This window comes from Melospiza melodia, chromosome Z (genome assembly GCF_035770615.1).
Source record: "Melospiza melodia melodia isolate bMelMel2 chromosome Z, bMelMel2.pri, whole genome shotgun sequence".
NCBI lineage: Eukaryota > Metazoa > Chordata > Aves > Passeriformes > Passerellidae > Melospiza > Melospiza melodia.
In genome coordinates, this window is record NC_086226.1 from 81,884,705 (window position 1) to 81,906,627 (window position 21,923).

Below are 21,923 nucleotides of genomic sequence, written 5' to 3' on the forward strand. Positions count from 1 at the left end.
AGTGCATGATGATTCCTGAATGACATGCTGAATTTTTTTGGAAGTGCCATCTGTCACTTGTTTGGAGTTGACAAATAATTTTGAAAACATTCTCTGATGTATTGCAAAATATCTGTAGCATTGTTCAGTACAGAACAGCACTTTAAAATGTTCCCCAAGAAATACACAAAAATCTGAATGCTGTTTTTACAGCAATGTCCCACTCCGGCAGCTGTTTCATACCTTTCCTACATTTACTGCATAAAGAGGAACAGAGAAGTTGTGAGGATATCTTTTATATTCATTAAGAACAGCTATTTAATATTTATAAAAGTATGTGGAGAGATAAATATTTAACGAAAAGCTTCAAACAGGCATGTAATTTAAAAGACAGATTTTAGTTTATCAGGAAAAAAAGACTGTATGACACTAATATTTCCATAGAGAAGGGAAACTGTAGAAAAACACATTTAAAAATACAAGAAATCTTAGAATTAATCTGAAAAATTGAACCTATAGTTTGTATTTTGCATATTAAAAGATACCAAGAACTAGATAAGAGTTTGTCAAAATGCAGACTCCCTACACTGACACTGTTAAAAACCCTGTAATTATTCACTTGTTTTTTGAAAATCACCATTTGATTGAAACCCTCATTTCCCTAACTTTGAGATTACCTTCCTTTTCTTCATGCCTTGAGACTGACTGAACAGGGCTGTGAGGAGAGCACCTGGCAGCAAGGAATCAGCAGAGGGACAGAACAGATGTGGTGACATCTAGCAGCACCTCTCTGAAATGCAGCCCAGCGTGGTTTAAACCACCCATTCCCCCTCACTGCCCCAGGAGCTCAGCCCAGCCCTCACTCCGGCCCTGGAAGGTTTGGAAGCTCAGCCAGTTCCGGGTACTCACTGAAAGGCTGGTGGTGTTTGGGACGTACTGGTCCTGCTCTCCCAGCAGAACATCAATCACAGGGTGCCTCCCATTTTTTATGATTATTTCACGACGACTGTCCTGCACAGTTGGCCTGCAAAGGAGGAAAGGTATTAATCTCAGTGTTCTTTGTAACTGTATGTAATAATATCATATCATATCATATCATATCGTATCATATCATATCATATCATATATGTAAAACTACTGTAACTGAAGCCTGAAGCAGGACTGACACCTGTGATGTAAGTTTTTGTGGAAAAAGATACAAATTACAAAAATTAATTACTGCCACCAAGTATTGCTAAGGAAAACACTTTCTGAAGAATACTTTCTCTGAGAAAAATAAAGCCACAGAATTTTAGGACTGAAATCCCCACAAACCACAACACATCCCTCCAAAGTAACACTAAAGTCCAGTCTTTCCTTCAGCAGCCCTCCAGAATTAATTATTGACACCTTCCCTGCAGCTGAGGTTTCACTGAGAAGTCTCCTTCCTGCTAGTTTATGAAGCCACTCTGAAATTCAGTGAATTATTTACATTCTGCACAGTGAATTAATCAGATTTCGGTTTGTTTTCCCATCTCAGTACACCGAAATAAGTGAGCAATTATTTTCAAAGAGATTTTGATAGAGAGACACACAAAATCCCAAGAGCCCAGAAGTGATCAATATTATCTTTAATGATGTATCAAAGCAGAAGTATTTGCAAGTGGATTTCTGGTCACCCCCCTACCTGTCTGTGGTCTGGGGCAGAAGCAGCAGCTCAGCTCTTACACATGAGCCCAGCTGAGGCATCACCACTGCTCTGCAAGCTACAGCTAATATTTACTATTAATTACCTGAGATACACCTTTCAAACACACCTCAGATACCACAGACTCTAAGGTGTTAGAAAGATAGCATAAAATCAGACCTCTCTGAGAATAAAAAAACAGTAATTTTTTACAGAAAGACATAAAAAAAGTCCAGCATTTATGTACGTGTAAGTAAGATATAACCTACTAGACTCAGGTCAAACAACAAACATTAGGATGTCAAATTGGAACTGCAATGTTTACAAATTTGCATTAAGTCCAGAAGTGCTGCTCTGCAAAATCAGATTAAGTTGAAACTACTGTAAACAATTTTAGTAGTGATTTTTATCACAGCGTACATATTAAAACATAATTTATTTTAAGTACGCTCTTATAATTCCGTATGCAATCCTACGTAAAAAAATTAAAAATTAAAAATTGATTACCTGCAGTAGTCTCCTTGTTTGGCCACCTGGGCCAATGAGAACAGGCAGTCCACAGTTGCTAGGTGACAAATGGCTTTAGACACGGGGTGATAATGTTCACTGAAACGGCTGCATCAGAACGGGGAAAAGTTACACAAAAACAGGGAAAGAAACAATTCCGCACAAACACAAAAGGATTGTCAAAATGCACCCCATGCAAGCTCCTCACAGGGCTCCTGTGCTCTTTAAGTCACTCTGAATCCAAATCTCCCAGCACAGCATCAGACAGAACATGAGGACCAAGGTGGACTTCACCTCCCATTCTAACAGCGAATTAGTTTTCAAGCACAGAAAATCAGGCACAATTAAATTCATTAGATAGCTGATAAACGTTGATCCCTGCTGCCTAAATGAGGTGTACAAAAAGGCCACAATTTATCAGAATTTATACAGAATACCAGCAGCTGGATCCAGCTGTTGATTCAGCCTCAGCTGTTGATTCAGCTGTAAGTTACAGTCAAAGGAGAACCAAACTAAGAGTCTCTGAACACAAGAGTTGTCTAAAATTTCAATGAATTGTGGTATCTACAACGGAAAATTCAAGAATTCATTTTCAATTTATGGTGCTGCTTCCCCAGCACAATAAGGCCATTATCAGGAGAACAGAGTTTTCAGTGGAATTCATTCTCTTAGTCCTCTGGAATTTCTTTTTTCCTCCCTCCTAGTCTCAAAGCCACAATATGGAATATAAAACCAGCAGGGGAGCAAAATTTAATAAACAAAGACACAAATAAATGGAGGGGTGGGAAAGAAGAGCACTTTCCTACACACAGGTCTTTCCTTTTTGTCCACTGCTCTCCTACAAGCACTGCTGAGAACAGACAAGTGAACATGGAGACAACTCTTTTATAGCACTGCAAAGGAAACACAACTCGAGAAGTGTCAATTGGAATGACTTTCCAGTTTCTACTCAGTTTTCAGAATTTCTGGGCTCCTAATGGGAAGCAAATCCAGTGAGACAATTTGAGCAGGGACTTGTTAAGGTCTTGCAAGCTATCACTGCATGACAGGAGGAACAATTTCAGCAGTTCTGCAATTCATACAAGTAAAAAATAGCAGAGGCATTCAGAAGTTCAGGAAGTATTTTTAAACTCCCATTTTGAAGATCCTTTGCCTATACAGGCAAATAACCCCACTGAAAACTCTGATCTCACACAAACACACATGCCAGACGTGAGGGACAATGAAACTCCCACCACCTTCTAACAAACTCTCATGGTCAAGGTAGCATACAAGACATAAAAAACAATAAAACTACTGTGTAATATTAATAAGTAATATAATAAAACCAATGAAACCCACTAGGCTCAGTTCCACTTAGAGTCAGCTGTACTTTCAGACTTTTAACGCTGTGGTATTATTTCTCAGAGTTTGGGAAACATCTTGCATACTTAACTGTGTGTTTCCACCAGAACTTTAAAAGGCAGAGACCCCACTGCTGGTGTCAGGAATGGGGCTCAGTCCTGAACCAGTTTAAATGGTCTAAAGGAAGAAGAGCGCTGAACTGACTAGCGGCCAGGTTGCTCTGTGCGCCCGTTACCGCCTCTATTGGCGACACCAGCGTTTTCCTGTCCCTGCTGTCCCACAGCAGGGCCCGGCGGGGGGACACTCACTCCAGGAAGCAGAGCCAGCCCGAGGTGCAGAGCAGGGCCAGCTGCTCGCGGAGCCGCTGCAGGAGCCGGTAGCTCTCCGTGACCAGCGGCGAGTGGAAGCGGCTCACGGCTTTGGTGCTGCACGGGGGGAGACAGACACACACAGCGCTCACCCAGAGTGAAAAATGCATGTCTTTTACGACCGGCTTTTCGCAAATATTCGTATTGTATTCACATTAATGTTCAAATTAATGTCATATGTGCTGTGGTAGAAAGTGATGCTGTGTTAATTCTCTTAAGTAGTGTGTTAAATATAGTTTTAGGTTATAACAAAATGTTCAAATAGAAACTATGCTATGTAAGATATTTTTAATAAAGAAAGGGCTTGCAGTGAGACAGCAGCCACAGGACACCTGAATCTTTCAGAGAAAGAGAATTTATTGCTCCATTATCAGAAGAAATGAACTTCTTCCCACCTCAAAGGCACTGCTAGGATTCAGAAGAAGTTGACACTGACCAGACAGAATCCTGTGTTTGAATGGAATTCATGCATCATGTCTGAGGTGTATGAATATGCAACAGGCTGTTGCTTTTAAGGGTTAATCCTTTGTTAACATGGGTCCTTTTTCGGGCTTATTTTGCCCAGAAAAGGTACCCGGATCATCCGTAACTCTTTGTTTCTATTGTCTCATATTGTCCTAATTCAAATTGTCCAATTATTATCACTCTAATTGTATTACTATTTTTATAACCATTTCATTACTATTAAACTTTTAAAATTTTAAAAACTTTAAACCTTTTAAAATTTTAAAAACAAGTGACTGGCGTTTCTCACACCCAGCAATCACCCGCACCATCCACATGCCAAATTGCCAAATGGGACTCATTCCCTTCGTGTGCGCCAGCAGCCCCCGCAATGGATGTGCTGAAGGAAGGCTCTCCCGGCGGTGGCAGTGACCTCCATTGGGAGTGAAGTGGCACTGCTGCCCACTCAGGAGGCTCTGGAATGCTCTGCACAGCGTGCCACCATCACCCCAGAGCACGCTCTCCACAAAACTGCTCAACAGCAACAGCTGCCCGAGTGCACGGCTGGCTGATGCACACCCAGCCAGACAGAAACAAATCCACTGTGAAGAGGAAAACTCCATCATAAGCCTGACATAAACACAGTTAATACAGACTGCCTTGCTAGTTTTCACTTGCTATTTATTTGTGTGTTTTTATTAAGGACTCAATTTGGCACATCCAGGCATTCTTTTACAGAATCCAGATTAGCTGCAATTTGTTCACCATGTTAATTCTGTCTGATCTGTGCACTTCTCAGTATTAAAAGAAGTTTAATTAAAAGAGAATTGAGTGTTAATTCTTGCATAACTGAATAGAGCATCACAACAGAGTTCAGCTTAGGGAGAGATGTTTGTGCTCACACATTACACTTTGGGCTTGCAGAGAATTCAGTATTTACATGGACATTTTAAGTTTCAGGTATTCAAACCATAAATTCAAATCATAAATCAAATTACTGAAAAGAAAAAAAGCCAACTACATAAATCAATCCATCTCTGTTTCACCTGCTGGAAAATTATCCAAAATCAAGCTTACATTAGAACAAGTGCCAAAGCAAGAAGAACTGGGCTGTATGAGTAAATAAAATTATATTTTAAATGCATTGAATTTACCAAGATGTATAAGCAGATGTTGGCACAGCCACTTTAATCTTTCTGAATAAAACAAGAACAATCAAAACTGTATGACAGATTTGCATGTGCAAGCTACAAGCACAACTGAATCAAGGCCAGAGATCTGACACCAGCACATGCACCTTGAAGGATTGAATGAGTAATTCTGTGCTTTGAGGATGCACTGTGTGAAAACAGATGTTGTAAGAAATCAATTTTTCTCTGTTTTGTTTGGGTTTTTTTTTTCTTTTAAGCAATAGATTTACAGTTTGGTTGGGTTTTCAGCTTAAAAAAACCCCTAACAAACCTTAACACATGGAACAATGAGAATAGGTATGTAATGAATTGTAATACGAAAATATCTTGTTTTTTCCTCTAAATTAAACCAGAACCAAACTTCAAAGACATTTTACATACCTACTAACCATCACCCAGTCAGATGGCACAGATGATTTATGGGAATTCTTGACTTCTATCAAAAACTGAAACAACAGAAATGTGATGTTACACACCACGGGAAGTCAGGAAGACCAGGGGAACAGAATCATCATTTATCCAGAACCTGCAAGCACCAGAGGAAAACTGTGGCATTCACATTGTCTGAAAAAATCCCTGCATCCAGGATTTCTCTCCTGGGAGGCTGAGAAGCCTCAGAGAAAATGAAAACAATTCTTATCTCATTTGCTTCTCCTGTGTTTTGCCTGTGTGGAATGTGTTTGGAGATTGTTTACCCACAGGTGATTGTTCCATTGGATCCTGCTGTGAGTTGTTTTCACTCTTTGGCCAATCAGTGCCAAGCTGTGTCGGGACTCTGGAGAGAGTCACGAGTTTTCATTGTTATCTTTTCAGCATTCTGTAAGTATCCTTGCTGTATTCTTTAGTATAGTTAGTATAGTATTCTTTAATATAATATAGTATTATACAGCAATAAATCAGCCTTCTGAGAACATGGAGTCAGATCCATCTTTCCTGTCCTGTGCTGGGACATTCCCTGCCAATACAATAGAAACCATGCTCAGCCTGAAGAGAGGGAGCAGCCCAGAAGGAAAAGCCTTTCCCTGCGCAGAAGCAGCTGGGGTGATGACACATATCCATCCCCTGGTGCACCTGCACAAGTTTGCTGCAGGCTGGAGCGGGCTCGGGGTCAGACAGGGACCAGCAGCAGCAGGGCCAGGGTGCTCAGAGCACTGAGATCTGCGTGCTCGTTTCACACGATTCATGCCAGTTATCTCTGTAACCACTGCCTGAGGTCCTGGGTGTCAGAGAGTTGAGGCAGTCTCACATCACAGAATTCAGCTGGAAAACAGATTTCCTGCAGAGATTAGGTTAACACAGAACCTGGCCACGTTTACAGAAAGCCACAAGAGCCATGTCTGGCAAAACTTCTCCATTGTGGCTAATGGGATTTAGATAGAAACTTCCAGAGGAGCCAGCAGTCATCCCCAAGAACAAACAAGGATAACAATCCTAACACAGGAATAGAGCAAGGACAGGGTGCACTAAATGTTGATTCACCCAAAGCACTTCCAAGGTTTTTCTCAGTAGTGAAAGAGCATTTGAATTTCACATCTATCATGGTGTTACAAGAACACAGGAAGAATAGAACATACAGATCTGAGGAAGAAGGAGCTCAAATCAAATAAATTCCTATTCTAGTCCTGTGTTCTATTCCTCCAGTACAACTTTGTTTAAATTACTTCTACTCCTCTGGCATCTCTCTTTTTCGCACTGACCATATTCTCTGACCCCCCTCTGCTGCCTCTTTTGGTGTCTGTTAAACACTCACACCAGATGTCATGAAATAAGAGCAATCCCCAGCCTCTGCAGCTCCTTTCATCAAGGCCCCCAGACATATCTCCGTCTGCAGAGGTTTCTGCCCTGCTGCAAAGGCCTCCTCTCTGAAATGTGTGCAGTGACTGCTGCCTCTGGAACCACTTTTCAGTACCTCCTCTGATGCTCTCCTCTCTTTGATCAGCTCCTCTCTCTTCCTTTACTTCACACAGATGGCAGCTATTAACACAGCTTCCCTGAGAGAAACCTTTCAGATCCTGCTCTTCCCCGCCTCAGACAATACTCAAACACACTTTTCCACTTTTCCTTTGGATTTCAGCCTCTGTGCTGACAGCCCACCCAACTCTTGGGCCGTGCGTTTCCTGTTCTCAGCTTCACCCTCAACAGGAACATCCAACTTCAGGTCTTTATCAAAGGCTGCTGCCTCTAATACATCCCTTCCCTCATTCTCAGCAGTGTCTATTTCCTCCCTCCTGTGTCTTTTGGATCTTTCTCAGCTTCCAAAGTGCCCCACAGGCCAATTCCAGCCCCTTCCCTCCCTGTCCTCACCCACTTCTCTCTTCTGTTCATTCTGTTTCCTAACTCCCTTCTTTCCCCAATTTTTTGTTTCAGAGCTTTTCCCAGCTTCCTACTCTCAGTTCCAGAGGAGAACGCTGAGCAGAGCTACCCGACTGCTCCCTTCAGTTTCCCCACAAACGTGGCAGGGTCTGCTGTCTCTGTTTTTCACCACAGACCCTCTCAGCGGGCTGGATCACATCCTGCCCACACTCGTGCAGCATCCACGAGGAAAAGTTCCAGTCCAGAACACCATTTCTGAGAATTGGAACTAAAACAACACTTATCACTCTTTAATGCTGTTCCCTCTCCTCTCCCATCTTTCAAATTACAGTCTGACTCAGTACTCAGAAATCCTTTCACCATTCTTCAAATTAACCAAATGCTGTGCTTCCTGGTTCTCTGAGAGTATTCCAGTACTTAATAGCCATACAATTAACCTTGGAAGTATGTGTTTTTACACAGACAGAAAAGCAAAGCATTACTGAACCAAATTCAACTGCACTAATGTGCTTCTATTATTTAAGTCACTGAAGTGACTGACTTAACAAATAAAGGAGTCACACGGCAAGAAAGCTGCTCTTCAAAGTTATACAAAAGATTATAGTCAAATGCCCTCATGAAGCACCACACTCAGGGAACAGAGTTCCAGCTAGGTCCCGCTTTTAAGCTATTTTCCAGGCAAGGATGGGTACAGTCATACATAACAAACCCCACAGTACCTCTTGACCCGAAACTGCAACATACTCTGCAGAAGGGTTCTTAATCTGTTTACGAATATCCGGCAGATGCAATTGGATTTTAGACAGCACATCCTGGATCTCCTCCTTCTTCTCTCGGATGGCAGGGAAGTCTGTCAGGTCCTTGAACAACTGGGTTTTATCTCCAGTCCTACCCGTAAGAAATGCAAGGTAAAATAATGGTAAAAAGGGAGAGATGTACCTCAGTTCTACCAGCTGCATCCTTATTTTGTTTGTTGGAACATTGGCTCAATTCCCTTCTGAGTACAGATTTTCAGGTGCTTGGTCACAGCAGAGCCCATTTACTGAAAGATGCTGTGCTCAGGAGAGGAGCAGAAAGGCACCCCAACTGCTGACAACACCTGTGCTGCAGTTAAACATGAAACTTCAGGTGATTTCTGCATGCCACAAACACAGATTTTCAACACATTTAGAATCTGGCCAAATTTGGGCACATTTTTGTAAGGATTGCATGGAAAAATCCCCCCCTCAAGGCCCTCATGGAAGCAGAATGCCATCAGTACTTTCCCAGAGCAGCTTCCTCCTTTTGTCCAGAAAGGATTACCCAGAATACTTGTAAGCACATGCAAAACAATGCCCTTTTCTAATTGCAGTGCCAGAAAAAATGACAGAACTGTTTTGGCAGCACTAGCTCAGGTCAGGATTGAAACCTGAAACAAGCAATGCCATTCCAATGGTTAAAACTGGGAAGCTGAACTAGCAATTAAAATTACAGCTGTCAACAAAAATAACAAAAAGTAAGTATCAGGCAAACAATAAAAAAGCACTGTGATCAGCCCTAAGTTAATTGCAATATAACTTTTCATTCTAGAGCCAATACAGAACTCTGCAAGTTAATTATATAATTACCTTGAAAACTAATATGTGGAGAGCAAGTAATTATCCAACTGAAAGTACTACAACATGGAAGCAATAAAAAAATCTAATATTCTACTTACTCCACTGCCCCTTGGCCTGCAAATGGAGCTACAGCTGGAGCCAGTGGCAAGGCAGGCAGCACAGAGCTGAGCTTGGGCTGTGCACTCCTTCCTCACTGGGATTACATAAGTGACAGTGAAGATGCCATTTTAAAGTACAATACTAATTTTTAGAAACGAATTCGTGCTAATTAGACTAGTTTCCATGGGAATGCAAGGCAAAAAAAAAAAAAAAAAAAGATCCCTAGTAGCCAGCAGCTGCTAAAAAACCTCAAAACCTGGAGAAAGGGATACTTTTCAGAACAATTACAGGATTTTATCCACACCTCATAACAATAATAACATGTGACATAGTCTGTGCTCAACTCTGTGTGTGCATGGATGGATGTGAGCAGAAGCCAAGATTTTGATGAAAGAAATGTTTCTGAGTAAAAATAATACTACCACACACCTTTGAGATATATAAAGGCCAGAAAGTAAATTGGCTTAATCATTCTGAATAAATGTAAATACAATATACCCATTCTACAGATCATTTATATCTTGTATACTATTCTAGCCATTGTTAGTACAGTGACAGAAGAAAACACCCCATGTTTTGAAACTACCTACACTAAATCTGGTGTAATTTAGCTTGGTATGATTTAGATACAGTCTGTTTTGGCACAAACTGTCACAACTATAATTGGGCACCAGGCATCAGCAGAAATCTCATAATCCCACCTTGCCATTGGGCAGAGGAAATCCTTCTGCCCCTCTCAACTTCTAAATTTAAACTCCTTGGGTCCACCTCTAAATCAGAAGCAAATAAAATAAAGTTCTAGGCTTCGATTCTCAGATTTATTTTTCAATCTCAGTTTGGAAAAGATAAAAGGTGTTTTATAAATAAAGTGGATTTTTAGTCTGTTCTCGATGTAAAAGTTAAGACTGTGCTGCCCCCATATAACAACACACTAAACTTTCTGCCACAACCTCAGCAAAGAATCCAGGGATGACAGTGGAGGCAGCAGGGCTTCAGAACAGTACAAAGCAAATTATTTAGGGGTATTCTCCAATTTAATGTGTATTAATTCCAACCCAGCATCTTCCTCCTCCGTCTTTTTTTCCTCATGGACCAACAATGGACATAAACAAGACAAAAAAGTGCAGACAGCTTTGATGAATTCTCACAAAAACAGTGGAAAACATTTTGCTGACAGCAGAGCTGCCCCTCCGCTGAAGGTCAAGCCTCTCTTCAAAAGGAGTAGCTCCTCTTAAAAAAAATTAATTAAAAAGCTGTTAAACCAATTAACATAACGCAAAACATATTTTCCTGTAAATTAATCTCCCAAAACAGGTGAGAAACTTTCCAAAACTCATTCAGCCTGAGGCAGACACCCTCTAGGCAAAATCCTGCCTCACCTTGTTTAACTTTACAAAAGGAACTGTACCCACATGAATACGAAATAAAAAATATAAAACTGAGGTGCATTAAACCAAGAGGCATAATTTGCATAACTGAACACATTTACTCAGAAAGGCTATGAGGCATATAAGAATCAGGTTATTTTCTCTACTTACTTGGCTGCTTCTTCATTAAGGATCTTTAAATACTGTTTTACTGGGGAGAGAAGGTCTGGGATTTCCAACAGTGCATCTTTTAACAGAGGAGATCTCACATGGGACTGTATGACTGGGACAAAAGCTTGAATTTCCAGGTCCAGACGAGACAGGGTGCTGACTATCAAGAAGAACTCCTGGGTAGAGCACTGAGAAGGGAAGGAATGTCTGAATCATTACAGTCCATTGCATTTTCACTTACAGGTTCTTCTGCTTTTTCACAATGTGACAGCATGCAAATAAAATGTATGGACAGCAACAGAGCTGCACCATCCTGCCCCACTGATTAGGGGGGCTAATTAACCATACCAATTGCCCCAATCCCTTCTCCTTGGGATTGTGTCAAGAGCTGATCTCCACTGCTTCTGTTGCTGGGGGCAGATGTGCACAAAAAGGCAGGAAAAGGAGCAGTAAGGTGCAAACAGCAAAAAAGGCAGGTTGGGTGATGTCAGCAGCACCACACCTTGTCCACAGGGCCCCGTGCACCCCAGGGCTGCCCTGGCAGGGCAGGGTCTGAAAGGCAAGATCAGGCACAGGCAGGGAGAGACTGGGAAAAAGAACAAAGGGAGGAGAAGAAAAAACACAGAGAAAGGGAAACCCAGCACCCTGTTTAAAGTGCTTGAAGCTACTGACAGCTTGGGCTCTGCCAGCCCTGCCTGGAGGGACAGGGGACACACCAGCCCACTCCTCATCCTCCTCTCGGCACAAGGGAAGATTCTCCCACCTCGCCCGGGCACCCACCCAGGGCATCCTGCAGAAGGGAGCATCCCACCCTGGGGCCAAGCACACACAGCCCTGCCAGAGCCTCCTGTGTGACACCCACAGGGCAGGAGCTGCCTCCCTAAAGCAGCTCCTCACCTGCAGCACCAGCTCTGCAAGAGAGCCTCCTCTCCCTTCCTGAGCCACCTGTGCTGTGGCTCAGCACTTTGCTGTAGGGTTCTGGCTGCTCCCCAGAGCCAGCACAGTTTGTCACCTTCAGATCCTGTTCAGGTGTGGGAAACCACAGAATCAGAGGGGTTTGGGAAAGCTGAAAAAGGCAGGCCCCAGAGACAGCAGAACTGTGATGGGAGCCAAGCAGCAGCCATGAGATTGGGCAGCAGAAAAATTATTTAAACTGTAGAAAAGCAAGGGCAAATAGAGCAATAATCTGTGTATTAATGCTTGTCTAGAATAACTCCCTAAGCTGCAGAAAAGTTTATCTAGCAAGGTATTAGGAAGGTTGAAGCTTAATAATGGAGCTGTGTGCATTGTGTTTGAACGCTCACAAGCAGGTATTGCATTTGAAATAAGCCAGCACTGTTTAACCAAAGGTACCTGTGCTCATCGTGGTTGGACAGAACTACTGTCAATATAGAATATACACTATACAGATATAAATACTGTCAGTATGCTTTTGCTTTGTGTGGTTGGTCACAAAACTCATAAAGTGAGTTGTGACATTGAGTTCTGTGTCTGCTGCCTGGGATGTGAGCTGCTGGCACCTTCCATTGCCATAGCCATGGAGTGAGAGTGATGCTGGAAAATCAAACAGCTCAAGGCAGCTCCCAACAGCCCTGTCCTGTTTGTGGTCTGTAAATAACCCCCGGCTGGGCAGTGCTGTTCAGGAAGGGCTTTCTGGGCAGTCCCAGCCCTGCTGCACACAGGCCATGCCCCCAGGGGCAGTGCAGGGCTCCCTGGGGTTGCACTTGTGCTGCCCCTCGGCTGCACAGCACAGGGACACCCAGCCCTGTCAGCACCAGGGCTCCCAAACCTCGCTGCATCCAGCCACACGCCCAGGACATTCCAGTCTCAGAAAGTTTGAAAAAGGCTGTCTATAAATAAGTAGGCTGGTATTTCTTCATATTTTACTGATTGGTATAAACATTCCTCCTTTAGCCTTCTGAAATTATCTCCCATTAGGCAACAGACAACACTGAAAGAAAACCAGTTTACTTTCCTCACCTGGGGATGCAAGGAAGGCAGTACGATATATAATATATTTTGTCTGCCATATCTTACTGTTCCAACTTTTTTTTTTTCTCTTCTACCACAGCAATGTAGAATTTAATTTCTGGACAGGGCTGTATGAAAACCAGCACAACACTGCTCACAGAAGAGGCAGGATACAGTGAATCACTATTTCATAGAACACATCTACAATTTTATTTTGTCATCCTTTGTCTTTCAATTTCTTCCCTAAAGTAAATTTTTCTTTATCATCCTTGCCACACTCAAATGCAAGAACTACGGCAATTGTCTCATTTATGACACTGCAGTTATTCCCAAGGAATGTCTGTACCCAAATGCAGAAACAAGTATTAGTCAAAATGCAATTTAACCACATTTAGGAATTGAGGAGGGCCACAGACACTGCACTCTGAATATTTCTGGAGAACCTAAGCTCCTCTATTTCGCAGAACCACAGAGTTCTGTGGGACAAAGGACACCCATTAGGAGGTTTTCCTGCAAATGCTCCCGTTTTTCTGTGTTATTTGCTTTTTCCCTGCTCTCAGGCCTATATATTTGTGTGCTTACCACTAACCCATAATGCAACAATATCATCATGTGAAAGTGTTATCAGACAGCACAATTTTCCTTTCCATTAAATTATTCCAAATATCTCCAGTTGTACTCCTTTGTATTACACTAACTGCAGTGTTTCTTTGCTGTTAACACCCTTCAAACACCTCTAAGCCTTCCGTTCTCCTTTAATCATCAATTTAACAAAAAAATAAAAAGGTTTTTAGTCTTGCTTCATAAACGATCCATTATTCTTCCTCATGAAAACTTTGGGTCTCCTCTGCACTGGCTGCAATTTATCATCATCTTTCTGATAATCTGGGACTGACTGCCTCTATCTGATAACAAAATTAAACAAAATAATAAAGGAGTAAATATGTGAACCAACGGCGTTTGAAGTCAAAGCACAGAGGAAAGGCCCAAACCTGTAAACAAATGATAAATCCCAGCTTGGACTCCAAGTCACATAAAACACTTTCTGCCTGAGTGCATCACCATCCCCAAGCACACCCGTGAGGATGAGGGATCAAATCCTGCCAGGCTTCTCCAGAGTGTGCCCAGGAGGTCCCTGGAGGCAGCAGGATGATGCACAGGACGGGAGAATGGGCAGATGTGCACACCCAGAAATGCCTCAGATCCTCAGGGGAGCCATCGGGGTGGGGACTGCAGTTGTTCTTTTTTTAAAGAAGGAAATAAAGGGCCCTGATCAGTGCACACCTGTAGGAGTGCTGGGAAAGGCAGATCTTGGTGAGAACATCTGGCTGAGGTGTCTGCAACAAGGCTGGTGTTGAAGACTGCAATGCAAGATGTTTTCCATTACCATCTGTACCGCAGATTACCTTTGTCAATTGGGCAGTCTGCTTTATCTCTCTCTTTGAGTGACCACATTCACACCTCCCTGGGAGGGGACATTGCTGATAACAGACTATTGAATGTCCCTGCATGGCTGATAAGAACTATAACATCCCATTGGGAGATGTGAGCCCAGAGGGAGGAGCCAAGCATTGCTGCCCAGATATAACCCAGGGGGAGGAGCCAAGCATTGCTACCCAGATATAATCCAGGGGGAGGAGCCAAGCATTGCTGCCCAGATATAATCCAGGGGGAGGAGCCAAGCATTGCTGCCCGGATATAATCCAGGGGGAGGAGCCAAGCATTGCTGCCCAGATATAATCCAGGGGGAGGAGCCAAGCATTGCTACCCAGATATAATCCAGGGGGAGGAGCCAAGCATTGCTGCCCAGATATAATCCAGAGGGAGGAGCCAAGCATTGCTGCCCAGATATAATACAGGGGGAGGAGCCAAGCATTGCTGCCCAGATATAACCCAGGGGGAGGAGCCAAGCATTGCTACCCAGATATAATCCAGAGGGAGGAGCCAAGCATTGCTGCCCAGATATAACCCAGGGGGAGGAGCCAAGCATTGCTGCCCAGATATAATACAGGGGGAGGAGCCAAGCATTGCTGCCCAGATATAATCCAGAGGGAAGGGCCAAGCATTGCTGCCCAGATATAATCCAGAGGGAGGAGCAAAGCATTGCTACCCAGATATAATCCAGGGGGAGGAGCCAAGCATTGCTGCCCAGATATAACCCAGGGGGAGGAGCCAAGCATTGCTACCCAGATATAATCCAGGGGGAGGAGCCAAGCATTGCTGCCCAGATATAATCCAGGGGGAGGAGCCAAGCATTGCTGCCCAGATATAATCCAGGGGGAGGGGCCAAGCATTGCTGTCCAGATATAATCCAGGGGGAGGAGCCAAGCATTGCTGCCCAGATACAATCCAGAGGGAGGGGCCAAGCATTGCTACCCAGATATAATCCAGAGGTTTTTGAGACACCAGCACAGCTTTCTGCAAGGGATTCCCCAGAGGAACAGCAGCTGTCTCTTCTCCCACTGGATCTTCAGAGGAAGAATACATCCTTCTCTACACCCCTGCTCCAGCAGAACCACCCCTGGCACTGGAGGAGGGCTGAGCCACGTTTCCAATGGGACTGCCACCAACACCCTGACCCACAGGGAGTCAGGTTGGGTTCTGACTCTGGCAGTGTTGCTCTAGTGTACTGCATTGTTCATTTTATCCTTTTATTTGTTTCCTTTCCCTATTCAAGAACTGTTATTTCCTGCTCCCATATTTTTGCCTGAGAGCCCCTTAATTTAAAATTTATAGCAATTGGGAGGGGTGGGGAGGGTTTACAGTCTCCATTTCAGGGGAGGCTCCTGCTTTCCTTAGCAGACTCCTGTCTTTCCAAACCAAGACAGCTGGTGAGGCTGCTGAAGCTCAGGCTTCACTAAGAGGAGAAAGCTGCATTTCAAGGTACCTAAAACAACTCTTAAAGTTATGAGGTTTGTCAGAAGATGCTTAGTAAACACTCTCAAGTTCCTCACAGCAACTCTGAAGGCCCACAGGACACTGTAGGAGTCACCCAATGAGTTAAAACCCATTTGATTCTGTGACTACAGACCTTTAGAGAAAGGGAAATTCACCATGCTTTACTGCAAACTGCCTTGTTGAACAGTGTCCCCAAGAATGGGGTGAACACAGCTCTTCTGTGCTAATTCAGTGTCCCTGTTCCCCCTGGGTCCATGCTAGGAGCACTGCAGGACTTTGCATGTAAAATTTAATGCAGAAATCATTCACTAAGCAAACAGACAACTTGGAACAGACACATTCAAATAACTCTGACAATCTGGGCCCCATTGCAGTGGCACTGATTCCATTCAAATCCAAGGTAACCTCACAAACATACACACTGTGTTATAAATTAGAAGCTTTAAAATACAGTAAAAATTGCTTACATGAAGCAGGATTAACTGTCTTGAATTCACAGAATATTCTCACGAACTGATCCAATGCTATTTTTGAAGCCTGCTTTTGAGAGGACAGCAATGATAGCCATAACTTCTCTGGCACTGGAGAAATAACCTCAGAGTTGACAGTGATGCCAAACAATAGTTTCAACCAGCAGTTTATCAAACTGTCCTGAAAATGGATGCAGGAAAGATCACAGAGATCTAACACCCTCTCAGCAACACTGACAGCAATTCAGCCCTGTTTGCATTACTGAAATTGTTTCCAACAGACCCACAGCTAGCAGCCACTAACCACTTTTAACTCCAAGTTAAAAGCATTTCAAATTAAAAAAAATATGGGTGTCTAAATGCACTATACATTTATCACTCCTTTAAATTGTAATTCCCACCTTTATCTCTTTAGCATAGGGAGCAGACTTTGGTTTGGGAGAAATGAGGTACTTAATTTTAAGATTATTAAGTCCCCTTGTTATGACTTTATATTAATCATCTTAACAGGGAAAAGTTTGCTCAAATCAGCATATAGCACTGCAAACCCAAAAATATCTGTGATGCAGACTCTTTAAATGATTAAAAGTGTAGTATAAGCAAGATGTGCATGATATTGCCATAGTAAGAAAAAGTAAAAATTCAAGGTATGTTTAAGCTGAAGTCATGTCACTGTCATATTTTCTGGAAAATTCCCCTCGCCCAGGATTTCTTCTCCTGGGAAGCTGAGAAGCCTTAGAGAAAAAGGAAAACAATTATCTCATTTGCTTCTCCTGTGTTTGCTGCTTTGGAATGTGTTTGGAGACTGTTTATCCAACGGGTGATTGTTTCACTGGATTCTGCTGAGTTGTTTTAACTTAATGACCAATCACAGTCCAGCTGTGTTGGACTCTGGAGAGTCACAAGTTTTCATTATTATCTTGTTAAGCCTTCTGTAAGCGTCCTTTCTGTATTCTTTAGTATAGTTTAGTATAGCATTCTTTAATATAATATAATACCATAAATAATAAATTAGCCTTCTAAGAACATGGAGTCAGATTCATCATTTCCTTCCTGCCAAGGGGGACCCTGAAAATACCACAGTAAGGTTTGATTATTGCTCTCCCTCCTTAGGTAAACAGCTCCCCTTTAATCTGTTTTGTTCATCTAATGGCCAATTGTTATGATAATTCCTTTGGTGACTGTGCTTTAGTCAGAAAAAAATGTTTGTTGAGTGAAGGGTACAAATAAGATAAACACTTATGGGTTGAGCCTGTGTAAATATTTATCTTCTGAAACACAGTGAAAACACAGGCATGAAAACAGCAAGAAACATCAGGTTGGCCCTGCAGGACACATTTCTAAAAGTGCAAATGGCATGTTTACTCTGTACTGCTTGTAAAACCTGCTCAAACATCGGTCACTGACCCTCTTCTGCCACACTCCAGGGCAATAAAAGTCTCCACTTTAACTGAGGCAAAAAAAGGAGGGTCCTGCCATTTGCATCTCCCACTGATGCCAGAAGGAAATGCCTGTGGTGCAAATTGTGCTGGGTGATTTGGTGATTCTCCTCCAAGCACCACCTCTGCCACTACGGTGATTCCGCACCAGCTGAGACAAAACTCAAGGTTAAAATTCAAAATTCCCTGTCTCTCAGATTCCTCTGCAGTCAGCCTCTGAGTGCTGCCCAGAAGTGCTCACCCATTCCATCTCCAAGCCACCCTTCTTTTCCCACAGAGAGGAAAGTGGGGAGTGGAGAGCATTCCTGCCTGGCGAGGTGTCAACTGCTGGGCCTGCACAAAGTGAGAACACCAACCAGTCCTTGTGGAGCAACTCCTCTCTCCATGGCAACTGCAATATTGCTCTTGCCTCCTTAACCACTCCCTCAGTCCTCTTCCAGGCTGGGACAGAACCACAGCTGAACTGTAACCTGCCAGGCAAGACCTAATTCCCACCGTAAAAACACTGTTCTAATTCCAGAGTGGATGTACCTGCGGCAAGGCAGAAACAGTGTATTGGTTGTGGTGGTTTGGAGATTCTGGATTTGGTGGTTTGAGGCAATGGGAACTCGTGAAGGGCCAGGTTAACAATTCCCAGCTTGAATTATGCCATCAGATATTACTTATTAGCAGGTTTTCAAATAAAAAAAAAAGGAGTAATTGAGACCAGGAGAACAGACAGTGATGTCCTTGACCACAAGAGTTCCCATCAGGATGCTTTGCCTTGCAGACCATTGTTCTGCCTTCATTGCCTTCTGTCTTCTCCAGAGGTTACTGGTGCACAGGCCTGTGCACAAGACAATTCCTGCTGTGGCTAACCTGAATGTAAAAAACATTCCAAAGAATGTTTGAAATGACTGAGACACCCCAGCCATCTCTGGACACCTCAGAGTCTCCTTGTACAGCATGCCTCCTCAAATAATGACTTCACTGAAGTATAAAGGGCCTGGAGGAGGAAATGCTTGTCACATTCACCTATTTTTCCTGCAGCTGACACTGAACTAACAAGCACATTCCTTCAGTGAAGCCATCGGAGTGTTCCACTCGGAGTCTGGGATCCCTTAATAGAATGAAATCGTACTGAACATCACTTTGAGCATGTGGAACATCTGGAATTAACGGAGCTGGAAAGAGTTCTGTAGTAGGAACTGAAATGGCAGCATTCTCTGGGGGGAAACACAAAAAAATCCATGAAACCCAGTCACTCCATGTTCTTGGATACATATCTGCTTTGCTGGGACCTCTCTTCAGGCTCCACATTCATCAGCTATGCTTCAGAATCAGCTCCCCAGAGTTTGCTTTTGATTCTTTACTGGAAACACACCCTGTCTCTCAGGGACACTGCCATGTCCTCAAAGCCCTACAGGCATTCAGTGCTTCAGGTGCTCTCCAGAGTGCCCTGCACAACCCAGGCCTTTACCAGGGGAAGGAAATCCATCACATTAGAAGTGTGTGCTTAGAGCTTCCCCCATCATTTACCCTTCTTAGGGAGTCAGCTGGAGCATTTCTCCTCTCCTGCAGCTTCTTTCCAACATCTGACTCACTAAACCCATCTTCGTGCTGCAGTGGCTGTTGTTCAGACAATCTGCATTGTCACCTCATCCCAAAAACCACACGACAATCCAGGGTCTCTGCATGGCTCCACCTAAAAGTGAGCTAAAAGCTGAAAAAGGCTAGCAGCTCTACAGCAGGGAGGGACATCTGAAGAAATAAGTACCTACAGAAAATAAAACAAAACCAAACCAAAGCAAAAACCCCACAGGGCAGCAGCAGAGCAGTTCCAGGATATTGTGAAATGCAGACGTATTCCTAGAAACAGTACTGTGTATGAAACCTGAAATGAGTTAAACCATTAAAAAGTGAATTATGTCATTCCTGGGCAGTTGTTTGGACAAAGAAACCCAACAACTTTATCATGTGAATGTGGTACACTCCAGGGGATGGGTAAAGTGGTGCACACTCCTCTTTTCACAACCTTTGTTATAGCTGGACCTCTGTATCCATTCCCTGAAACACACAAGCCCTTCCAAGAGCCAAACACTGCAGGGCTTGGAAAATCGTATAAAAACTGGGTTTCAGTTTTTCATACACAGGAAAACATTATTCTGTACCATCCAAAAAAATTTCAACTTTGCTCTCATTCTACCCACCTATTCCTTTATTGGAAAAACACCTGTCAAAACCTCTAAGCAGAGCAGTGAAATGAAAGAACATGATGTACTCCACAGGTGCCATTGGCACATTAATGTGCTTCAACTAAGAATTGTCAGCGTCTCATCTCTCATAAGTGACTCTTATTAAAACGTGGACCTGAGGTCCAAACTGGAGAATTTGCAAGCAAACCAACATTCATTTGCAAACAGCCAGCAGCAGCCAAGTGGTTCCACTTGCACGTCTGATTTTAGAGAAGCATACGGAATGCAAAGCTTTGGTTTAAAAGGCAAACAACAGTTCAAGGCAGAAGGGTCTATTGCACCATCCCTCCTCCCTGAATCCAGACACTAAATCATGAGTACTGCACATGTTTGCCTGTTATCATTAGCAGTCCAAAGCATGTGCTTCAGAACCCTACCCAGGCATTTCTTCTCTCAGCACATTGCTGATCACAAAGCAAGATTTCACCACATCTGATTTTTATAAACCCACGTCCCTTTAATAGGTCAGCCTCAGTCCTGCTAAGTAGAAAACATTTTTAAACAAACATGCAAACCAATGGAAGCACACCAAGACAGAATGATGCTGTTCAGAAAACAATCAATTAGTGTAATGATGGGTGTACCTTCTTGTGGAAAACACTGCAGAGGCCTCTCTCTAAATCTGGCAGCTTACAAAGAAGATTTTGAATCTGACCAAACACGCTGGATTCTGACAGCAGAATTTCAGACACAGCATCAAGCCGGGCATTTATTTCACTGCAAAAGAAGAAGATCAATAATTAAAACTTGTGTTTCTCTGAGGGGAAGGGGGAGGTAGTAAACATCTTCCTGAGGTTTGTTTTGGGTTGATTTGTTTCAATCTTTGACTAATGCCACATCCTCATGAGTAGCAGAAGAACTGAGGAATGCAGAGAATCTTGGGATTTCATTCCAAATGCAAGCCAGATCCTGGCCATGGGCTCTTTCTGCCCTGTCTGTGCTCACAAGACACACCTCAGTGCCCAATTCTGCGTGTGTTCCTGGTGGCAGCAGCACTGAACCCCGAGTATTCCACCCCACAGGTACAAGTGCAGGAGGATGGGCAGAGGGCTTGGAGCTCACACTGAACCCCACGTACCACACTTCACCCCAGTAGGTTGTAGAACTACAACCTCACCATTTTGCCCCCCTGTCTGCTCCTGACCAGTGACTGGTAAATACCTGGATCAGCACTGCATTGTTTTTTTTCTACCTTCTTTCTTTTTTTTTTGCTAAAACCTGTAACGTTTATCTCCCTATTTCAGGACTGAAGTCACAGAAACATCCTCCTGAAGTGAGGTGACACTTTTTTAATGAGAAGAGGTGATTCCATAGCTCTTGGCAGGCTCCTTACAATCATTTTGTTAAAAGCAAAGGGCAGCAGAAATGGACAATTACCACCAATTTTCACCCAAGTTTTCAGAGAGTTTTCTCCTCTCTATCCTTCCAACATGTCCATGGACTGGCTGCAGGTTGCAGAGGTAACTCCATTTCTGCTTTCTATGCAAACAAATTGCCTTCCTGCTGCTTTTAGGGAGGTACTGAGAGTGGGGGCCCATGGGTGTACCCAAAGCCCTCCCACCCAGGCAGTCCAAGGAGAAATCAGTGCTTTGATGCACACACTCCACATCCCAGACAAGTGTGTCCAAAAGCAGCCCAGCTCCCGTTCCCAGGGACCAGTGGGATGCTCAGAGCTCAGCCAGCACAGAGGGATGGGAACTAAGGATGTAATCCAAACTTAACATTTTTGGAAGATTGCCTGCATGCCCATATCCTTTACTGCAGAGGTTTCAGGCCAGTTGCCAGTGTGGCTGCTCATAAATAGTGTCCATGAGGAAATCAAAGGAATCAGGCACCTCCAGAGGCTGCAGACGTTACAACAGTCC

General features: G+C 43.4%; 1 protein-coding gene across 2 annotated transcripts in view; it reads right to left on the reverse strand.

Annotated features, from left to right (window-relative positions):
- MSH3 (mutS homolog 3) overlaps window positions 1–21,923 on the reverse strand; it is a 93,476-nt gene that overhangs the window by 21,606 nt on the left and 49,947 nt on the right. Inside the window, exons 13-19 of one of the 2 annotated variants that reach the window (XM_063181035.1) lie at window positions 20,643–20,775; window positions 11,047–11,234; window positions 8,531–8,699; window positions 5,880–5,944; window positions 3,805–3,921; window positions 2,153–2,260; window positions 889–1,003 (exon numbers count right to left, since the gene is read on the reverse strand). In XM_063181035.1, coding sequence (XP_063037105.1) covers window positions 889–1,003; window positions 2,153–2,260; window positions 3,805–3,921; window positions 5,880–5,944; window positions 8,531–8,699; window positions 11,047–11,234; window positions 20,643–20,775 — 895 coding nt within the window. The remainder of the gene's footprint in view (window positions 1–888; window positions 1,004–2,152; window positions 2,261–3,804; window positions 3,922–5,879; window positions 5,945–8,530; window positions 8,700–11,046; window positions 11,235–20,642; window positions 20,776–21,923) is intronic. The other variant, XM_063181036.1, reaches the window with a different exon arrangement.